At 38.9% G+C, this 22,209-nt stretch overlaps 2 protein-coding genes across 2 annotated transcripts in view; one reads left to right on the top strand and one right to left on the bottom strand.

The window, feature by feature from the left end:
- Mob1a (MOB kinase activator 1A) overlaps positions 1–5,170 on the bottom strand; it is a 14,334-nt gene extending 9,164 nt beyond the window's left edge. The window contains exons 1-2 of the mRNA XM_048787361.1: positions 4,925–5,170; positions 963–1,221 (exon numbers count right to left, since the gene is read on the bottom strand). Of these exons, the coding sequence (XP_048643318.1) occupies positions 963–1,221; positions 4,925–4,938 (273 nt within the window). The 5' untranslated portion in view covers positions 4,939–5,170. The remainder of the gene's footprint in view (positions 1–962; positions 1,222–4,924) is intronic.
- Positions 5,171–11,181: 6,011 nt separating this feature from the next.
- Positions 11,182–22,149, top strand: Mthfd2 (methylenetetrahydrofolate dehydrogenase (NADP+ dependent) 2, methenyltetrahydrofolate cyclohydrolase). Its single transcript, XM_015499802.2, has 8 exons — positions 11,182–11,337; positions 15,147–15,331; positions 16,527–16,649; positions 17,018–17,170; positions 18,302–18,409; positions 19,435–19,527; positions 19,911–20,036; positions 20,888–22,149. The coding sequence occupies exons 1-8, from the start codon at positions 11,237–11,239 to the stop codon at positions 21,049–21,051; spliced, it is 1,053 nt and encodes a 350-aa protein (XP_015355288.1). The 5' UTR covers positions 11,182–11,236; the 3' UTR covers positions 21,052–22,149.
- Positions 22,150–22,209: the final 60 nt, after the last annotated feature.

Below are 22,209 nucleotides of genomic sequence, written 5' to 3' on the forward strand. Positions count from 1 at the left end.
AAAAAAAAAAAAAAATTGCTGGGTGAGGTGGCACACACCTGTAATCCCAGCAGCTCGGAAGGCTACGCAGGATGATCACAAGTTCAAAGCCAGCCTCAGCAACTTGGCAAGATCCTGTCTCTAAATAAAATATTAAAAGGGCTGGGGATGTGGCTCAGTGGTTAAGTGCCCCGGGTTCAATCCCCAATACCAAAAAAAAAAAAAAAAAAAAATTATATATAGGATAGTCAGTGAAATGTGAACACTGACAATTAAAACATTAAAGAATGACAGTACTATCATTATTTTTAAAAGGAGTTCTTGTCTTTAGAGATACATCTGAAGTATTTATAGATGAAATAATATGTTTGGGATTTTTTTCAAAATACGGGGGATACAGAAGCACAAATTGGCCACAAATTGATACATGCTGAAGCTGGATAATGTATACCTGGGAATTCACTAGTTTCTTTACTTTTCTATGTTTGAAATTTTCTATTAAAAAGTTCTCAGAACTATCTCATCTCAGTAACAAGAGGCACTCTAACCTCAACACATCAGTCCATGCCATGACATCATTCTCTTGAACTCAGAATGACCCTTTGGCACATGGATCCGTCGATTTTCTCTCTCAATTTCCTTTGACTATTCCTAAGTCATAAATCAATTGATTGCCCATAGAAACTGCAATCAATTTTTCTGTATGTATAGGCAAATGAGTACTACTAGGAGTGCAGGCAAAACGGCCCAGATGGATTCCTTAGAAACTCATGGTCCATGATAGAATTCATGCATGTATTAATCTTTTACTTGACCTTACTCAGCTCTTCATGGTATTCTCCTTAGGAATTACCTCAAAGCATTTCATTTTTTTTTTTTAAACTCACGTTTCTCTACTCAATCACACAAGCCACAATTATGTATTCTGAAGAACACAGCTTTGGATGTATTCGTGCTTATGTTTCCTTACAGATACTATATTATAAAAGGTATGCCCATAAAAGAAAACTCATTAACAAGATTTCAGCAAGATCTTTCCAAAAACCAATGAAGTTAAGTATTGTTAAAAACTTACTATTAACAGCAATCCACTCATTGAGGTCTTCTCCCTCTGGCAACATAACAGCCTGTCTCAGATTCCCACTTCCTAGAGTTGCTTCTGCATGTTTTAAGAGTTCATATTGGTGAGAGCCTTCAGGAATATTCTTCTTTGGCTTGAATGTTTTAGAAGAACGGCTACTGCTGTTGGATCAAAAGTAAAAATGTATGAATTTTTAGTACTAAAAGCAGAACGGCACAATTTTAGGCATATAAATCACTGTGTAAAATGAGAAAAAAAAATTCCTAAGGCAAGTATGATGGCAACGCTATAACCCTAGCCACTCAGGAGGCTAAGGTAAGAGTATCGCAAGATTCAGGTCAGCCTCAGCAACTTAGCAAGGCCCTAAGCAACTCAGTGAGACCCTGTCTCTAAATGAAATATAAAGAAGGACTAGACATGTGGCTCAGTGGTTAAGCACCCTGAGTTCAATTCCTAGTACCAAAAAAGAAAAAATTCCTTGGAAAAGGACAGGATGGAAGGGATTTGATGACCACAATAAAAAGAATGTTTTAGGGATGGGATGTAGCTTAATGGTAGACTGCCTGCCTAACATGCACAAGGGCCTGATTTTAATCACTAGCACCTCCTCAAAAAAAAAAAAAAGGTTTATATTTTTCACTCATGAAAACAGAATTAATAGCACAATTTTACAAATAAGGCAATTTTGCTGGAATGAAAACCTACTATAAAGGATACTTTAACCAAAGAAAATACTTGGATTCTAGTCCTTGATCTGCCACTAGCTCTGTGACTACCTGAGAATCCTAACCTTTTGACCTAATTTCCACCTGCAGAAAATAGTGAAGAGAGGGAGTTAGCTCTGAAGTTCTCCGTTTCAGAATCCAGTTTTCTACACTGAAATATTTGAGATGCTATCAAAGGAAACCACAGAAAAAGAAACAAACAATCTGAAGTTGTAGCAGGGAAAATAAATGAGACAGATGTAACTTGTTATGGGGAAAGTTTTTACTCCTATTTTACACCATCCACAAGGTCCTCCTAAAATGAAACAAAACCTAGAAATCTTAAAGAAAAAAATTGAACAATTTTAAATCAGAACAATTAAAACTTCCATAAAAGAGCAAAAAGACAGGCAACAACAACAAAAAAGTACTTGCAACATATTTACACAAGATTAACTGAATAAAGGACTTCTAGAATTTGTTAAGGAACCCTTTAGAAAAATGGGCTAAGGAGACAAAAGAGGCAATTTAGAAGTACAATGATCAATAAACATGTGAAGAAAAATTGTTCAATTTAAATAAGATACATTTTTTCCTAGTCTGAGTGTCAAAAGTTAAAATGATTATATTAATAAGTATGGAGAAATGAGTATCTTAACATGCTATCACTGGAAGTGCAAAGTGAATAACATTTTAGTAGGGTTATATGGCAGTACCTTCTAACACTTTTTGAAAAGCTCCCCAATCAATCCATTCCACTTTTAGGTAACTCTGCTAGATGTGGATAAGGATTTGTAAATAAGGATTTCCAAGATGATGATGATGATGATAATGATTTTGGTACTGGGAATTGAACCCAGGGACACTTAACCTCTGAACCACATCCCCAGCCCTTTTTATATTTTATTGTGAGACAGGGTCTTGCTAGTGGCTTAGGGCCTTGCTATATTGTTGCAGCTGGCTTTGAACTCACAATCCTCCTGCCTCAGCCTCCCAAGCCCCTGGGATTACAGGTGTGCACCACTGTGCCCAGCTCCAAGATTATTTTTAATAGTGAAAAACATGGAGGGGATTTAGGGGTACACACCTGGTTCAATCCCTAGTGTCCAAAAAAAAAAGTGAAAAACCTGAAACGATCCTAAAGTTTACCAGTAAATGAATAAACTAACTATAGTACATCCACATCATGGAATACTGTACTGTAGTAAAGAAGAAGACAGAATACATATGTCATACATATGTTCACATGAAAGATTCAAAACATGGCTAATACATTACAGAACCAAATGTACAGCAGAAGCCCAATCTGTTAATGCATAGAGTATCAAAGCAATACATGTTAAAACTGGTAATTATTTCTAGGAAGGGAAAGGAAATAAACAGTGGACTTTCACTTTACCTGAAGATTTTGAATTTTAAACAAGAGTGTAAGAAGTAAAAAAGCCAGGCATGGGGGCACATAAACCCAGGTTAGCCTGGCAACTTAGTGAGACCTTGTCTCAAAATAAAATAAAAAGGGCTGGGGATGTAGCTCAGTGGTAGAGCATTTGTCTAGCATATGCAAAATCCTATGTTCAATACCTCATACCACCACCACCAAAAAGAAAAAGAAGAAAAAAAGAATTGTGAAAACAGTAAAAATCAAATATAGATAAAGATTTTATTAATATGATAAAAAACTACATTTAAGAGGGAGTATTAAATTAGAAGGACCAGCCCTTTACACACAGAAATAAGCTGTTAATCACTAAATCTAGAAAACTAACATGAAATAATTTCTCAAGATTCAATATAATCTTCGTGTAACTCAAGACTGTTGCACTTCAAATTACACCACCAAGACAGTGAAAATGATCCACAGGATAGAAGAAAATACTTACAAATCACAGATGTGGTAAGAAGTTTTTATCCAAAATTTATAAAGAACTCTTACACCTTAAAAACGACAATCGGATAAAGGGTATGAATAGACTTTACATAAAAAAGATGCTCAATATTATTAGTCATTAGAGGAATGCAAATAAAATCAGGAGATCCCACTTTATACTCAGATGGCTATAATCAAAATGACAACTAACAAGTGCTAGAGAGGGTGTGGGGAAATTGAAACCTTCTCACAGTGCTGATGGGAATGTAAAATGCTGTATATTTGGCAGTTCCTCAAGAAAGTAAACACAGAAGTAACATATAAACCAGCAATTCCACTCCTAGGTATATACCCAAGACGGGGTAGCCACACAAAAACATGTTCATAGCAGCATTCATGAATAGCCAAAATGTGTAAATAACTCAAGTGTCCATCAACAAGCAAAATACTAGAAAGAATCTAAAATTTCTCACATTAAAGAAGGGGTAAACTCTGGTTATGAAACACTGTATTTCAATAAAATTTAAAATGCCAAACAAGTGGATCATGTTCATCACTAAAATGATTATTTAAGCATACAGCTGAGCAATACTGTATGAGAGAGAACCACCTAAGAATAAGATGCTATAGAGCAAGGCTTCTCAAATCTCAATGTGCATAAAAATCTGAGAACTTAAAAATTGTCCATTTAAGCCTCGTTTGGGCCCAAGCTTTCTTTCTAAAATGAGATTCTACTGAGGCCAAGAGTAGTTAAAAAGTCATAAAATCAGTAAGTGGGCAGAATCGAAAGTGGACAGGAGAGTCTGGCTGCAAGGCCCACATCTTACTTCCAGCTCTCTCCAACTATGATATTACACATTTTCCTGGGGCAGCATTTTTCCATGGGGGTAATTTAATACTGACAATGACGAAACCAGACATACGATAGAGTAAAAAGCTAAGTCAGCAAGAATCGTCACTAGAGTTCGAGACTGCAGAGAAACTGGGAACCCCAGGCAAGGCCAGGCCTCCAGAACGCCTCCCCGCCCTCGGGGGTGCTCGAGCGGAAAAGTTTGAAGGCTCTGTCGGCCTCGGGGCCTTTCAGCGCCCCAACCTCAAGCTCAGCTTCCTTTGCCTCGACCTTCATCTCCGTCAGGCCCTCCCTACTGTCGGCCACCCCCGTGGACTCGAGGAGGGGCAGAGTGGACGCCAGCCACCCGACCCTGATCCTGGGCCGGGTCACCATCTCGGGACCCTGTTGGCCGTCCCCGACCTCCGCCCTCAGCCTGGCGCCCTCCGCCGGGCCCTACTTACAAGAGGAAGCTCATCTTCGGTCCTAGGAGAGCAGGGGAGGGGCCGCTGGCCCCCGCCCCGTCAGGATTCGGAACTGGCGCGGGAACCGAGAGGAAGAGAACGGTCCTCTGATCGCGGACAGCGGAAGGAGGGCAGCAGGGTCTCCGAGCTCGGGTTTTAGAGGCTGCAGGCCTGAGTGAACCGCTGCGTCTGGCTCCCCCGCCTCCCCCACCTCACAGATCCGAAATGCGGAACCAGCAAAATCTCGCGAGCCAAGCCTTCGCCCCGCCCCTCAGAAAGGGACTTGACATCCCTTTCATCCCGCCCCGCTCTTACAGATAAGCCAATCAGCGTTCTGAATGTCGGGACTTCTCTCTCCTGGAGGCGTGGCGAGGGAACGCGGTGGTACGGAAGAGGGGCTGGCTTTGCACTTGCTGGAGCTTGGTGTTGCTGTGTTTCATCCTTATTACCCAGGTAGCCGAGGCGCTATTATGAGCAATATACACCCCTGCAGTTGTTTAAAAAATTTAAACTAATTTTTAATAGAGATATATTTACATAGAATAAAATTCTCCCCTTCAAAATGTACATCTCATTGCGTTTTTTTTTTTTATTTTGGGTTTATGTATTAAGATTTGTGCAACCATCATCACTTTAGTTCTAAGAGCGTTTTCATCCCATACCACTCCCTGTCGCTCCCAACTCCTGGCAACCAATAGTCTACTTTTTAAAAAACTTTATTTTATTTATTTATTTGTTTATTTTTAGTTGTAGTTGGACACACTACCCTTGTTTTATTTATTTACTTTTTATGTGGTGCTTAGTATCAAACCCAGCTCCTCGCGCATGCTAGGCGAGTGCTCTACCGCTGAGCTACAACCCCAGCCCCTCTACTTTCTATTTCTATGAATTTTCTTATTCTGGACATTTCATATAAATAGAATCATTCAGTAAGTAATCTTTTGTGACTGGCTTCAGCATAATATTTTAAGATTCACGCCTCTAGCATATTTGAGGACTTCATTTCTTTTACAAAATGAATAAAATTCCATTGTGGAACACACCAAATTTTGTTTATCCATTCATCTATTGATGGACAAATTTGGGTTGTTTTTTATTTTTCGGTCACTATGAACATCCATGTACAGGTTTTTAATGTGGGTGAAGGATTCAATAACACCAAGTGACCACTAACACACACCATAGTGGAATGAAGAACACAAGGAAAAGGGAAATTGTGGGAGACTAGAGAAATACCTCAGCAAATGGTTGTGCAGGAGGTCTGGTGTAAATAAGATTGTCCCCTGTACCTGTTACCATGATTTTCATGTTGATTTTATTTCATTCAAATATCACCTGTTGTGTTGAATTAATTTTTTTATTGTGTTGAGTTTTGTAGTTTATAATTTAAAACATGATTTGATATACCTGAAGAGAAGCTATATACCTAAGGATGCAGACTCATACTTTTTTTCATAACTTATATTCCCTAAGTAATACAATTATCATAAAAGCATCATGAGAATAAAGGATTCAAGAATGTTTTTGAATTAAAAATTGGATTGTTTTTTAAGCCAAAAAATTATTAAATCAATGAAAGATCAGCAATTTATTAGATAAAGCTTTTAATATTGTTAGATTTATGGAGGAAAAGAGATAATCTTCAGGATTAGGTGAAAATCCCAGGCCAATATTTGACTGATATCAGTATAGTCCCCTTAGGAATAAAAAAATAAGATTTCCTGGTGAGAGAAGCAAATGGAGAAAGAGAAATTGCTGATTGCTAATTGCTTCAGGGCAATTTGTTTTCCACTAGACAGGGGCTATCCAAAGACTGGAGAAGTTTGGTTTTTTTAAAATTCCCTCCTTATCTCAGCTGAACAGAGAGATCACTGCACACCATCTGCTTATAGCAGATGCTGAAAACAAAAGCTAAATGGCAAATTATAAAGACACCAGTCCCTCCTCTCTTGAACCTCTCACCCACCCCCTATTCATCCCCTTTCCAGCTTCCTTGGACAGGATTTGCAACCTTGCATTTTCATTCTGTGTAAGTGTGCTGTCTCATCATTTGCAAACCTCCAGCTTTACACTATCAACTAAATCCACTTTGGTCACAGAGGGTTCCTGGTTCTCCTAGCCAGTTGGTACTTTCAGAGTTCATGTTTTAGCCTCAGTCACAGGTAAGTATAAAAGGACAGTAAAACTGCTAAGATGTCCCTGCCCATTATGTTGGGACTCAGGTTGTAGACTATGAAAGAGAAATCCAATTTATCAGACACTAAAAACTCACTCGAGCAAAAAAGCCACATGAAGGTTTCCACTCTGAAAATGGTTAAGCCTGAAGTCAGACTGTGGTGTTAGCCATATTCATTGCTAAACAAAATATTTGGCCTCTGTCTTCAGTTGGAGAATATATTAATCAAATGATTATACCAGTAGATGATATGTAATTACAGTTGTAGAAACTGAAGAGCATTGAATGCATTAAGAGCATTAAAATAATGTGACAGGAAGGACCAAAGAGAGACTGGGGAGTTTGAATGCCATTTAAACTAAGTCTCCAGAGGATGAGTTAGCTGATCGAAAGAAGAAGTGGGGTTCTGTTCAGAATCAACAGAGTATGCAAAGGCTTTGAAGCAGTCAGGAGTTTGCTGTGATCAAGGAACTGAAAGAAGCCAGTGCAGTGAGAATGTGACTGTCAAGGGGGAACGTGAAGTGAAATGAAAGCAGTCACCAAGAATCTTAACCTGTTTGAAGCCAGGTGGTCACCCTTGAAAGGTGTTCAGAAGGACAATGCTGTATACTCTTTTAAAAGCCAAAACAGATAAGAGGTTATCTTATTTGTCTGAGTGGAGATGTAGTTGACCAGGAATAGGTCAGTGGGGAGAGCTGTAGATGAAATTGAGAGATATTTTGGAGAGAAATTATACAAGTCCCAGTGAAGAACTAGATGTGGCGGTCTAGAGGTCAAACTTTTAGGTCAGATAGTCTGGGGGTGCAGCCTTGAGGGGATGAGTAACAGTGCTTCTAGGAACCAGGGAGGAATGTGACCACTTTATAAAAGGACATGATGTGCTCTGTTGGGTCTGAGGGAAGAAAGCAGGCAGGAAGACTGATTGGGATTGGGTATAGAAGAGCCTGAGCACCTCATCCCACAGAACTTGATCTAAAAATTGTCGTATAAAGTCTTTTTTTATTTCACAAATCGTATTTCAATATAATACTGTGGGAACATAGAAACACGTCCTTTTTGTTAAGCATGATAAACACCTACAATGATGTTCACATATAATTTCACTCTTGAGAGTTCACACTTTTGGCAAAGAGAATTCTCAAAATTTTAAGAGGGCTGGGCTTTTTGAAACTGGGCATGCCTATTTCCTTTCCTTCTTTACAGTTATAAGCCCAGGTAGCCAACCATAAGGTACTTCCATATGGAGTTTTCTGGGGACAGTTTCTGGGAATCATTGTACCTAGTCATATAACCTGTAGGCCATGCTCCAGACTATACGACCTCCCACATCCATTGTCTTGTCTTCTCAGCACCATATTCTTTTTCTTAGTCTTTTTTCTTGTTCACTGTATGTCTGCCTATGCTAAGCCCCAGGAGGTCAGAAACATCACTTTTTTTAAAGTTTGAAATAATTTCAGACATAGAAAGGTGTCAGGAAAAGTTCAAAGGCATATTGGCATACTCTTCCTTCAGATTCCCCAACTGTTACTATCTTACATTTGCCATTTGTTTGATCAGTTTCTCTTTATGTATACACATTGCTATGGACTGAATTGTGTCCCCACTAAAATTCAGTGTTGAAACTTTATCGTGTGTGAGTGTGTGTGTGTGTGTGGGGGGGTGCTGGCCATTGAACCCAGGTCCTTGTACATACAAGGCAAGCATTCTATGAACTGAGCTATATCCCCAGCCCCAAAACCTTATCCTTAGAGTGTGACTGTATGTGGAGATAGAGCCTTAAACAATAATTATATTAAAATGAGGGCATTAGGTTGGGCTCTAATACAATCTGACTATAAGTGTCCTTATAAGAAGAGGATATTTAAAATATATATATGTGTGTGTGTGTATATATATATATATATACACACACATATATATATTTTATACACACATGCACACACACACACATATATGCATATTTATTTATTTAATTATTTTTGGATACTGGGAATTGAACTCAGAGGTGCTTTACCTCTGAGCCACATATCTAGCTCTTTTTATTTTTTATTCCGAGACAAGTTCTCATTAAGTTGCCTAGGAGGCTGGCCTTGAACTTGCAGTCCTCCTGCTTCAGCCTCCTGAGCACCCGGGATTACAGGTGTGTACCACTGCAACTGGTATATATATATTTAAATATACACACACAAAAGTATGGAGAGGGAGAGGGAGAAAGATAGAAAAAGGAGCACCCAGCAAACATACTTATATACATACCCTTATTTTAATTACATATCCTTATTTTTTCTGGACCATTTGAAAGTAAGTTGTCCTTTTATCTCTAAAGGCAAGTAGTGTGCATTCTCCTACATGTCACAATATGATTAGCTAAATCAGGAAATTAGCATTGTTACAATGCTAGTAACTAATTATAGACTTTATTCACATTTTGACAATTGTCCTATAATGTCATTTATAGCAAAAGAGAAAAAAGAAGAGAAACAAAAATATTAGAGGGTCCAGAACCCATTCCATACTCACATATCGCATTTAGTTGTCATAACTAAACTCTTTTAATCTAGAACATTTCCTCATTCTTTGTTTTTCATGGTCTTGGCATTTTTGAAGAGTACAAATGTTTTATCTTGTAGAGTGTCTCAATTTGGGCTTGTCTGATATTTCCTCATGATTAGATTAAAACCTTATAGCATATTACCAATTTCAGGAATACGTATTTTCCCCCCCACATTTAGGAATATGTTTTATTTTTGTTTTTGTTTTGGTACCAAAGATTGAACCCAGGGGTGCTTAACCACTGAGCTACATCCTAACCCTTTTTATTTTTTATATTTGACACAGGGTCTTGCTAAGTTGCTTAGGACCTCCCTAAGTTGCTGAGGCTGGCTTTGAACTTGATATCCTCCTGCCTCAGCCTCTGGAACTGCTATGCTTACAGGTGTACACCACCTTGCCTGGCTAGGACTATGTTTTTGTTCTTGAACAGTTTTTACATTGCAGGTCTGTGATCTTTCTTCTCAATGTAAAAATGAGAAATCTGTAACACTTTATAGGAGACTTATAGTTTTCCTAAATCACTGCATTTAATTTTCAGACTTGTTTGAAGCTATGAAGTGATGTGTCCTCAGTGCATCTATTGAGAAACTCATAATATGTTTGTTTCATGTGGCGATGTTAAATTTGATCACTTGGATTTTGTTATTAATAAGTATTTTGCTGGGGAGAGAATTTGAGACTGTGCAAAAATGCTGCCAGATAAAATACAGAAAAACCAGTTGAATTTTAATTCCAGAAAAATAATAAGTGCTTTTTAAAATACAAATTTGACCTCCTCAAATTATTTATCTAAAATTCTAAATTAATCGCACGTCTAGGGGCTGGGGATGTGCCTCAAGCGGTAGTGCGCTCGCCTGGCATGCGTGCGGCCTGGGTTCCATCCTCAGCACCACATACAAACAAAGATGTTGTGTCCCCCGAGAACTGAAAAATAAATATTAAAAAATTCTCTCTCTCTCTCTCTCTCTCTCTTAAAAAAAAATTGCACGTCTAGTATTTTTATTTGCTACATCTGGTGAACCTATATGTAAGTATCTCATTCCACATCCAACTTTCATCCAGTTGCTTCGACATTCATTGAGGATTCCGAATCAGTTTTTACTATGACTTTACCAAATATTGACTTTCCAACTCCATTTTTATTTCTTTGTTGATTATCTGCCTTTTTATCCACACTTTACTGCAATCCACTCCACGAGTGACCCGGCACACAGTAGGCCCTCAGACATTTGTTCAATGAATGAATGAATGAACTCTAATTCCTGTCGGCCAGGCGTGGGTGACAATGGCTGCGTCAGGCAGGGGCTTGACTTCCTCAGCCAATCAGGCCATTCTACTCAGACTTATTAGCCTTCTAGAGCCAGGTTGCCGGCTCTTCTTGCTCCAATCATAAGCCGGGCTCTATCCTGCACCGCTTACGTTTAATGGAGACAACCGATTGGCTCTCTCGGCTCCAGGACAGCCGGCAGAGTGGGGCAGAGACCAATGGGTGTCGGTGGGAGGCGGGGCCTACCACGGGATGGAGGTATAACCGCAAGGCCCGCGCGCGCGTTTCTCTCCCGGCACGGGCACCAACCCTGGCGATGGCTGCAACTTCACTGTTATCTGCTTTGGCCACCCGGCTGCTCCGGCCCGCGCAAAGCTGCCACCTCCTCCATCATCCCTTCCACCTGGCCGCAGTTCGGTAAGTGAATCTGGAAGCGGGACATCACGGAAAGCCGGGGAAAACGGAGAACAGGGGCCGCCAGGCTTCCGGTGGGGTGCTGAGGTACGTCTTTCTGAGCATCGCCCTGGCGGTGGTGGCCGCCTGGAGGGGTGTGGCGGGGCGACGTGGCACCGAGTGATGCCGCAGCCGACAGTGCGGAGCGAAGGTTCAGAGGACTCTGGGGTGCCCCTTTTTACATGGGAACATAAGGAGGTTATCGGCCAGAACCTGCCGACGCTGGCTGTGAAGCGGAGAGTCGTCTTGGGAAACCTTGGGCGAGCGCCGGGAAGGGTTCCGAAAGAGCCGCCTTCTGTTAGCGGTCCTTTCCCGAGACCCTAGCGGTGGATGGGGTTGGTGCAGTCTGATGAAATCCCGGAGCCCGCTTGCTAGAGGGGTACCCACGCTTCGCTCCTCCTCCGGGGGGTGGGTGTGGCTCGCTCTGCGCTCCTAGAGCGGCTTCGCGGCTGTGAATGAATGTACTGAGGTCTTCAGGGCTTTGACTGCAATCCACTCCACGAAGTGACCCGTGCCAACCTGGGTAACTTGAGGTGATAAATACCCGGAGGTTTCCAGGGACTGGGGAAGGAGGAGTGGGGAGTTACTGTTGCATGGATAGTTTCGGTTTTACAAGATGAGTTCTGAAGATGAATAGCAGTGATGGTTGCCCTTCTATTAAATATGAATTATTTAATACAGCTGAACTGTAAACTTAAAAGTGATCAATATGGCACAGTTTATATGTGTATTTTACCACAATTAAAAAAAAATTGGAGAAAAAAATACCAGGAGGAAGACAGGGAAAGCTCTGGTTGAATTTCCTTAGGGAGGTAGGTAATTGGTTTTTCTTGATCTTTTTGAACCTCAAAGTTCCATTCCTAAACCTAGCTTGAAGAGTCTTTTGAGGGACTATGATTTCTCTTCCCACATTTCTGCACCCTCTTTCCTGTCAATCTTTAGATCTTTTGCAGCTAGAGTCCTATATCTTTAAAAGTAACTTTTATTTTTTTCCCCAACATATATTCACTGTTCCAGACACTCTGCTAAGGTGTGCAGATTTAGCGGGGATAAAACACTGTTCTTGTAAAAATGCTGTTAAAGATCTTTCCAAGGGGCTGGGGTTGTGGCTTAGTGGTAGAGCGTTTGCCTAGCACTTGCGAGGCACTGGGTTCGATCCTCAGCACCACATAAAAATAAAAATAAAGGTATTGTGCCCAACTACAACTTAAAACACACACACACATACACACACACAAGGTATTTCCAAGGCACTGCTGGTTACAGCTCATGATGTAGAATCTGTGTAGTATGAGTGAGTTTTTGAAGGAGAATGTGGAAGGGGACAATCAAGACTTTTTGGTCTGATTCTGATCAGCCTTTTGGTCTCCTCTTTCATTACTGTCTGTTCTTTTCCCTCTTCCTAAGTGCTGACCACATGTGCTTGTAGGACAGAGCCTTCATAGGCTTTTCTGATTGAAAAGATATTTATAAAGATCTTAGAACTAAACCAGTTTGCTTAAACACTGATGACAAATGTTCTGATTTTACTGCTTGCCTTTCTGAATTACTAGTGGGCTCCACATGTTTGAAGGCAATGCATGTGCTCTGCACTGCACATTTGTTATTAACAGAGCCCATGTTTTGCTGTTTGAGAGTTTCAGGAACACAAACACTGTGGTTAGATGAGTACTATAGCCTAGGAGATAGTGGGGGAGAGGGGTAAATGAACTCTGAGGCAGAAGTCTGCATTTGAGTCTTGTTTCTACTATCTTCAGTGTCCTCTTCTGTGCAAGAGGGTTATTATAATAACCCCAGGGTAACTGAGAGTGATGTATGTAAAAGTTTTAACAAAGTACCTACTATTAAATAAATGTTAATTCCATTCCCTTTTGTATCTTTCTTCACTAATTACTGGTACTATTAGTAAGAAGAAATAGACCTCTCCCCAAAATAAGTTGATTTTGAGCTGTAAAATGCCCCTGATGGTTGATGTTTGATGGAAAATGACTAAGCCATTGGGTTAAAGAGAAAGTGAAGATGGTGCTGACTTGAATTTTAATTTCAAATTTACTGGAACAGACTTCTTGACTTCTTCTATTCTGTTGATTCATTGTTTGAATGGAAAAAATTTCTAAACACATTTGCAAAAGCACTTAATTCCTAAATATGTGTTAGCTAAAAGCATTATAATGTTTGGATTTCTTATGGGACTGGGCTGATTCTTCCCATTTCCCTGTTTACTGAGGATAGCAATGACTTATCTGCCCCTGGGCAAAAGAGATGATAGGAAGTTAGTTAATGTTTTCACATTTTGCAAGAGTTGTGAGAAGCAGAGGAGGGCTAAAATGCAGTTATATTATGAAAGATCTTCATTACATTGTGGCTTTATTTTTAGTTCATGTTGCTCTTCTGACTTTTTTTTTTTTTAAGCAAATTGGCATAACACCCAGAACCTGCTTTTGGAAGCAAAGATTGGGGCTTGGAACACTGGCTTCTCCAAGAACCCTGTGTCCTTAACTTTAGTATATCATTTTTAGTCCAAGTGAGCTGCTACCATTTTTCTAAGTTACTGCTTTTCAAAGAAATTTTTTATGAAGGGCAAGCTAAGTGCTTCTCACTGAGTATATGTGTGTGTATTTGTGCGTGTGAATAATTCCTTTTGACTATGCGAAAATATATTCACTGTATATTAAGGATATATGTGTACATACAACCAAGAGAAGAGTGTAAGAAATTAATGTTATTGAACATACATACCTGACATTTTTATGTACATTACTTCATTCAATACACATGACTATCTTAAGTTGTTTCCTTTCTTTCTTTTTAATATTTTTTAGTTGTAAATGGATCTTTTAGGGCCTCATACAAGCCAGGCAAGTGCTCTACCACTGAGCCACAACTCCAGCCCCTATCTTATGTTCTTTTTAAGAAGTATTTGATACTGTAGCATTCTAGGGTTGAGGATGTATTTCTGGTCAAGGAAAGGTATTCCAGATACTTACTAATCATTCCTGATCTATATCAGGAATGTTGCCAGGGGTATTTATATCAGCAAAGCTCTTAATGAAGTTCTATTCAACTCTAGATGATTTGTGAATATTAAGAATGTTTTCAATATAAATTAAATGCTATTATATATTTTTGTACCATATTAGTATCATTACATTAAATCTGGGTAGAGATCTTGGTACCTTTTTTTTTTGTTCTTGTTGAGATCTTAATACCTCACAAGATAGAGTACAGATTAATATAAATTTTAGCTACAAATTTTCTCTATTACTATAAGACATTGAGATTTGGTTTAGAGTAGGTATTTATTCACAATGCAAATAAAAAGCAGGCATTAAAAAGATGTTCACAATGCAAATAAAAAACAGGCATTAAAAAGATTTAAAGATGTTAAAGATTTGAAATTCTGTCTTAAGTACCATTGGCCTTGAGTATTAACCCTATATGACCATGCAAGATGCCGTGTCCCTGAGAATTAAACATGTATTTATAAGGGGAATTGATGTTTCATTGTTCTTAAGGTTGGAGCAATGCTCATATGACACTGAGGGCAGAAGCCTAAAGAGAAGACTTGTTTTTGTGGGATCTTTTTGCTTAAGGACAAGATTCTTTTCTGTAAGTAATGGCACTTTACTAAACATGTAGCTGGACACATGTTCACCACCTCATACTAGGCACCAGGCATTTTAATCTAAGCTTTAAAAGTGTGGAGTTTAATAACAACTTACTTTTACAGAAATCTAAGCTATTTGGTTTTGTGACTCTGTTGCCTTCTGCAGAAATGAAGCTGTTGTCATTTCTGGAAGGAAACTGGCCCAGCAGATCAAGCAGGAAGTGCGGCAGGAGGTGGAAGAGTGGGTAGCCTCTGGCAACAAGCGGCCACATCTGAGTGTGATTCTGGTTGGTGAGAATCCTGCAAGTCATTCCTATGTCCTCAACAAAACCAGGGCAGCTGCAGATGTGGGTACGTATCACTATCAGACCTTTCTGCCATTCAGTTGAAGTTTATCTGAGGCAGACGCCATTATAATTTATGATTCCTTTTTCTGATTAGAAAACTCAGACAGAGGAGGCTAATATGACTGAATTGTATCCAAAATGTTGTGAAGAAATTAGATCCAATTTACTGGGGAGGCTTATTGACTGGGACAGGAGGAACTTGATTGGCATTCTTGGTGTCTTCTGGAATGTGAGCTAAATTCTTGGCATTAACATTCTACAGGTGATCTTGATATTTATATTTGCTTTTCTTGAGGAATAATGAGAGTCTCTGACTTGGGTGTAGCAGTTTTAAAGCAGCAGGGTAACGGGGAAAGATTGAGCAATACGACATTAAGTCATCTTAGTGATGTGGTTAAACAGTCACCGATTTGAAGGAAATGACTCCAACTTCTGAGAAATAGCTTTTGACTTCTTCACTGATTGATTGCAAAACTAATCATGCAATTAGAAGTGATTTGGGTCCAGGTGGTAGGAGGTTTGTAGGTCTTGCAGTACCACAGATTACTGCGTGACTTCCGACAAGAGGTGGTGGGTTCGGATTCACCTGTGCCCACTCACTTGTGGGTCAGTGGTCTGAGCAAAAGGTGCCCTTTCCTCTGGCCTTCCAGTGTGGCTGGATGGAGTTACCAGCCTCTGAACCCTTGGTGTACTCTGTGATCACTGAAAATTGAGACCTCCTGCCATTTTAGCTGAAAATCTGAGTTATATCTCAAGCTCCCCCCACAACCCCCCATCACTTTTTTTTTTTTTTTTTTTTTTTTTAAATTTAGAGACAGGGTCTCACTAAAGTTGCTTAGGGCCTCATAAGTTGCTGAGGCTGGCTTTGAACTTGCAATCCTCCCGCCTCAACCTCTCAAGCTGCTGGGATTACAAGCATGCACCACCACTCCTAGCACTAAGCTAGCTTTTTAATCTGTCTGCTTTAGTCTCCTTGTCTCTAAAATGAGAGTAATGAAAATTGCATAGAATAATGTATGAAAGTGTCGAGCTAGTCTTCTGTAGCCTATATATGTGCAAAGTTAAACTTCTTAGGTTTCTTGTGAGCTGGTTCAGCTGCCAGGGTGGATCCAATGATTAAAAACCCCTGTGGTAGCAGAGTTTGGCTGGCAACATAGTAGTGCTCACTAAGTAAGTAACTCATCATTTTCTTACAATAGGAATCAACAGTGAGACAATTGTGAAACCAGCTTCAATTTCAGAGGAAGAGCTGTTGAATTTAATCAATAAACTAAATAATGATGAAAATGTAGATGGTCTGCTTGTTCAACTCCCTCTCCCAGGTGAGTTTTACATTCTAGTTAATGGTGTCTGAGCCGTGGAGAGGCTTGGCTACCTTGTACACCTGGCCCTTCATGTGAATTTGACTTAAAGGCAAGGTAAAAAGATTATTTTATTAGAAATGGGACGGATCTACTTAGAATACCACTTGTCTCCATATTGAAATCTTTGTACAAACCACAGTGGAGGGAAGCAATGGAAAAAAAAGGGTGTTGGCTGCCATACTGGCATTTGACGTCTGTAAAGATGAAGTGCATCAGGGAGGCAAGTCAGAAATGGGATGGATCTGTATAACAAATCAGATAAGATGGAGTCAAATACCCCCAACTACAATATAGTGATTTAAAGCTGGGCTTTGGTTTCTTTACAGAACACATCGATGAGAGAAAGATCTGCAATGCTGTTTCTCCAGACAAGGATGTTGATGGCTTTCATGTAATTAATGTAGGGCGAATGTGTTTGGACCAGTATTCCATGTTACCTGCTACCCCATGGGGCGTGTGGGAAATAATTAAGCGAACTGGTAGGTATATCCCAGAATCTTATGTCTTGTTAGAATTATCAAGGAAGTATGGGTAAAGCGTTGTCAATGTTTGGATTAGGGATTCTCAAGTGATAAACTTATTTAATAAATAAATATATATATATATATATATATATATATATATATATATATATATACACACACATACACATACACATACACACACATACACACACACACACACACAATATGATAAAATTATAAAGATGAACTTTCTATACAAATATTCCAAAATCTGAAAATCTCTTGACATCTGAAACACTTCTGGTCCCAAGTATTTCAGATAAGGAATATGCAACCTATACTTACAAATGGCAAAAATTCCTACAGTTCCAATGAGTGGAGCCGTAGTCCACATCTTTTATTCCTACTCTGCTGTGCTTACCTCTTTTGACACTTGTCTGTGAATATTTGGAGACTTTAATTCAGAAACCTCAGGAAAGGAACTTAAGATTTAATAGTGGTGGTGGTCTACATTCTTATAACATTTTCTAATTTATAGGGCATATTCTCTTGTTTCCTTTTTTCTTCTCTTAGGTACTGGTAATTGAACCCAGAAGCACTTTACCACTGAGTCACATCCCCAGCCCTTAATTTTTTTTTTTTTTTTTTAAAGAGAGAGTGAGAGACACACAGAGAGAGAGAGAGATAGTGAGAGAGAATTTTTTTTTTAATATTTATTTTTCAGTTTTCCGCGGGCACAACATCTTTGTTTGTATGTGGTGCTGAGAATCGAACCCGGGCCGCACGCATGCCAGGCGAGCGCGCTACCACTTGAGCCACATCCCCAGCCCCAGCCCTTAATTTTTTATTTGAGACAGTGTCTTACTGAGTTACTGAGGCTGGCCTCGAACTTGTAATCCTCCTGCCTCAGCCTCTCAAGTCACTGGATTACCGGCATGTGCCATTGCACCTGGCTATCCTGTTTTCTTTTAGCCCTTTCTATGTGTAGCAAGTATTAACTCTGACTGACTAATGAGGCAATAAACTTAGTGATTTCCTTCACTATTAAAATTGGATTTGTGTCCCAGGTCATCTGTTGTTTTTTTTTTTGCACATTTTCGATGGATTGACACTCCTTTTAATGCAAAAATATACATTTTTTCATAGGTATTCCAACCCTAGGGAAGAATGTGGTTGTGGCTGGAAGATCAAAAAATGTTGGAATGCCCATTGCAATGTTACTACACACAGATGGGGCTCATGAAAGACCTGGAGGTAAGGAAATTGCTTTCAGAGCAGTGTTCTCTTCTCCCTTTTTGGAGAACCTTCAGAGACAACAGAAGTATATTTGTTGTAATTCTGTTAACATTTACTCAGTGAGTAACTTTTGTATAGAAACTACTCAGTATCATCAAGGAGTTTCAATTCATTTATTATGGAATTAACCTAGAAATCAATTTGAGTTTTGAGTAAGGCATTTTGTAGGCAATTAGAAATTTTCAGGTGTGGCTTTGATGGTTGGAGCTAAGAAGCACTTCTTATTTGAAGTTAATATAGTGTTCTGTATCATTTGGTAGAAAAATATCTCAGACAACTGCAAAGGGTTGATTTGATATGACTGCCATGTGTCATGTCAAGTTATGTTATTTTATCTAAGAAAAAGCCTCATAAATCATTTATCACATGTAATTGTTGCAATAACAACCTTACATGATTATATCAGAAATAGTAGCAAAACTATATTTCCAGCTATCTTTTTCATTAACTTAAAAAAACAAAAAAGCAGCTGGATGTGGTGGTATATTCCTATAATCACAGCGACTCAGGAGACTGAGGCAAGAGGACCACGAGTTCAAAGCCAGCCTCCGCAATATAGCGAGGTCCTGGGAAACTTAATGAATTCCTATCTCAAAATAAAAAAGGGGATATAGCTCTGTGTTTAAGCGCCCCTGAGTTCAATCCCTGGTACTAAATAAATAAATAAATAAATGAATAAATAAATAACACTTGTAACCTCGTGACAATTATATCTTAGACAAGATAAAATTCTTGGAAAGCTGTGAAGTACAATAAGGAATAAAGTTAATTATGTATGATTCCAAAGGGTAGAGCAAAGACTATGGGTAAGAGCTATACTGAGCATTAATTTTCAAAAGCAAATAACAATTAGATGTCCAGAAAATAGGGCACAAGCATTAAGTCAGTTGTTTTTCAGAGATCAGTTTCTACAATGACTTGATTAATTGAGACCTAATCAGCTTTGATTCAGTAATCAAGACATCTATTTTGTTTTCCCTTAGGTGATGCCACTGTTACAATATCTCATCGATACACTCCCAAAGAACAATTGAAGAAGCACACAATTCTTGCAGATATTGTCATATCTGCTGCAGGTAAGAACTCAAGGGAGAGGGCTTGAAGGACTTCTCTTCAGAAGAGTGAAGTTGTACCTCATCTCTTAGGATCCACCTGCCTCATTGCCATTCATCCTTCTCCTCGTAATGATTTTTTGAGCTGCCTTCAAAGATGAGGGTGGAGTTATGGTTGGAATACTGGTTTCTGGCACTCCATTATAGACTGGATAGGTGAAAGTTTTTCCTTACACCTAAAAATAGTTCCATTTACTATATGAATTTAAATGGTCCCTTGATTCTTTAACATGTTATAAAATACGTTAATTAGCTCTTTTAAGTCTCTAGAAATTGAAAGGCAAGAATCTGACTGGTGGAATCTTCTTTTTAGTACTAAGTTGATCATTCCTATCTCCATTGGCCAGGCATTCCAAATCTGATCACAGCAGATATGATCAAGGAAGGAGCTGCAGTCATTGATGTGGGAATTAACAGAATTCAGGATCCTATAACTGCTAAACCCAAGTTGGTTGGAGATGTAGACTTTGAAGGTAAATGATGTAATTTTAAAAATATATAAAAACAACAAATAAGCAGGGCATGGTGGTGTATACCTGTAATCCCAGCAGCTCAGGGTGCTGAGGCAGGAAGATCAAGAGTTCAAAGCCTGGGGCTGGGGTTGTAGCTCAGTGGTAGAGCACTCTCCTAGCATGCATGAGGCACTGGGTTCGACCCTCAGCACCACATAAATATAAAGATATTTTATTTTGTCCACCTAAAACTAAAAAATAATGAATAGTTAAAAAAAAAAAAAAGTTCAAAGCCAGCCTCAGCATCTTAGTGAGGCCCTAAGAAACTCAGCAAGACCCTGTCTCTCAATAGAATACAAAAAAGGGCTAAGGATGTGTGATTCAGTGGTTGAATGCCCCTGAGTTCAATCCTTGGTAACCAAATTAAAAAAAAATCATGGCGTATGGCTGGAAAACTACAGGTTATTAGATGTACAAAATTTCTTTGGTACTTTGGGCAAATTATACTCAAGATTTAAAAAATGTTGTAGGCGGGTATTGAGGTAATGCTTATTGTCAGTTACACCCTTCCCTACCTCCCCTACAGTTAACCTACCAAGATGTTTCTTTTTAAATTTATTTAACATGGAAGAAAAGTATGACCAGAAAACTATAGGGTATTAGATATTCATTGAACAAGTGCATGTTATGTGCATGTTATTTCACTAGTGTGTTCAAAATCATTTACTCTTCAGTGATGTAGATATAATTTTCTTTTAATGAGTTTTGAGGCTAATGAAGGTGCTTATGTTTATTATTGCTTTTTTTTTGTATGCACCTTTCATAATATGTTTTTTGCCGTAACTGAATCAGCCTGTCTTGTTTCCATGTAGGAGTCAGGAAGAAAGCCGGTTATATCACTCCTGTCCCTGGGGGTGTTGGTCCCATGACGGTGGCAATGCTAATGAAGAATACCATTATTGCTGCAAAAAAAGTGCTGAGGCCTGAAGAGCGGGAAGTGCTGAAGTCTAAAGAACTTGGAGTAGCCACCAATTAACTGTTGTGTCTACTCTGCCATGAATAGCACTTCAAGCCAGTCCACGAGGTGATCAAGCAGGTCATTAGAAATGCAATACTTTTAATTTATTTTACTGAAATGGTTTAAAATGATGCTTTGTATTTATTGAAAGCTTAAAATGGGTGGGTTTTGTGCACACATAGCTCTGCAGTACCTCACCAGGGAACACTCCAGTGTCATGCTGGATCATATGATCTAGCCAAGAGAAGCCATTAATCTAGTGATTAACATAAGAGACTTGTCACATCGAGAATGGATGCTTAACTTTGTCAAGCCACTCTGGTTAAAACTTTGCCTTTTCTAGGATTGCATTTCCCAAGTGCTTTTCCAATAAGAGTTGATACTCATTTTAGGTTCCAAGCCTTTTGAGTTCAACTGGTCAAACCAAAGGAAAAAAAAAATGTTAGAGAAAATTAGGGGAAAGGAAGAAATGGTAATAGAGTGGAGAAAAAAAAAAGTCACCATAATTTTTATACATATTGATCAATAACCAAATTTATCCAAAGAGAACTGAATTGGCTGGAAAAAAGAAAAACAACATTACTAGCTGTCTTTTTTTTATTTTTTGGCTTCGTTGTTAGGAAATGTCTTGGGTTGTTCCATTTGCTATTGCTTTGTGTTCCTTGGCCTTCAGTGAGTTCTCCCCATTGTAGTTTTCTAGGATTGAAAGGCTTGTTTTATAAATTATTCATGTGTATTGCCATATTTGGCTGTATCCTTTTTGCTAAATCCATTTTGCTATATCCTTAAACTTTATTATTCAGTTTTTGTATTTTAGTGGGTATCTGTATGGTTCTTTGTTATGTCTTGAAACCTATTTTTGAAAAATAACACTTGGGCTTGATAATCACTGGGCAGCTGGTGTAAATATGCAACTTTTCCACCAAAGAACTGTCACAGCTGCCTGCTTTTCTGTGAGCTTTCCTGAAAGATTTTTAAAGAGCTTGAGTTAATATTGAATTTAGACTTTCTGATGAAAGTTTTTTTGGTGTGTGTGTTTTTGTTTTTTAAAGAAAGGTGGGTTTTTTTTGTTTGTTTTTGTTTTTTTTAAATAAAACACATTTGTCTGGTGTGGAATGAATTTCTGAAATACTGTCTCCTACTACTGTCTTAGTTGTAGTCTAACCAGAGTGAACT

This window comes from Marmota marmota, unplaced genomic scaffold (genome assembly GCF_001458135.2).
Source record: "Marmota marmota marmota unplaced genomic scaffold, marMar, whole genome shotgun sequence".
Lineage (NCBI taxonomy): Eukaryota > Metazoa > Chordata > Mammalia > Rodentia > Sciuridae > Marmota > Marmota marmota.

Excerpts from the sequence above, each read along its gene's own strand:
- Mthfd2 (XM_015499802.2), top strand. The coding sequence starts at position 11,237 with ATGGCTGCAACTTCACTGTTATCTGCTTTGGCCACCCGGCTGCTCCGG. Across the intron at positions 11,338-15,146 it reads TTCCACCTGGCCGCAGTTCG|AAATGAAGCTGTTGTCATTT; the intron begins GTAAGTGAATCT and ends TGCCTTCTGCAG. Across the intron at positions 18,410-19,434 it reads GGCTCATGAAAGACCTGGAG|GTGATGCCACTGTTACAATA; the intron begins GTAAGGAAATTG and ends GTTTTCCCTTAG.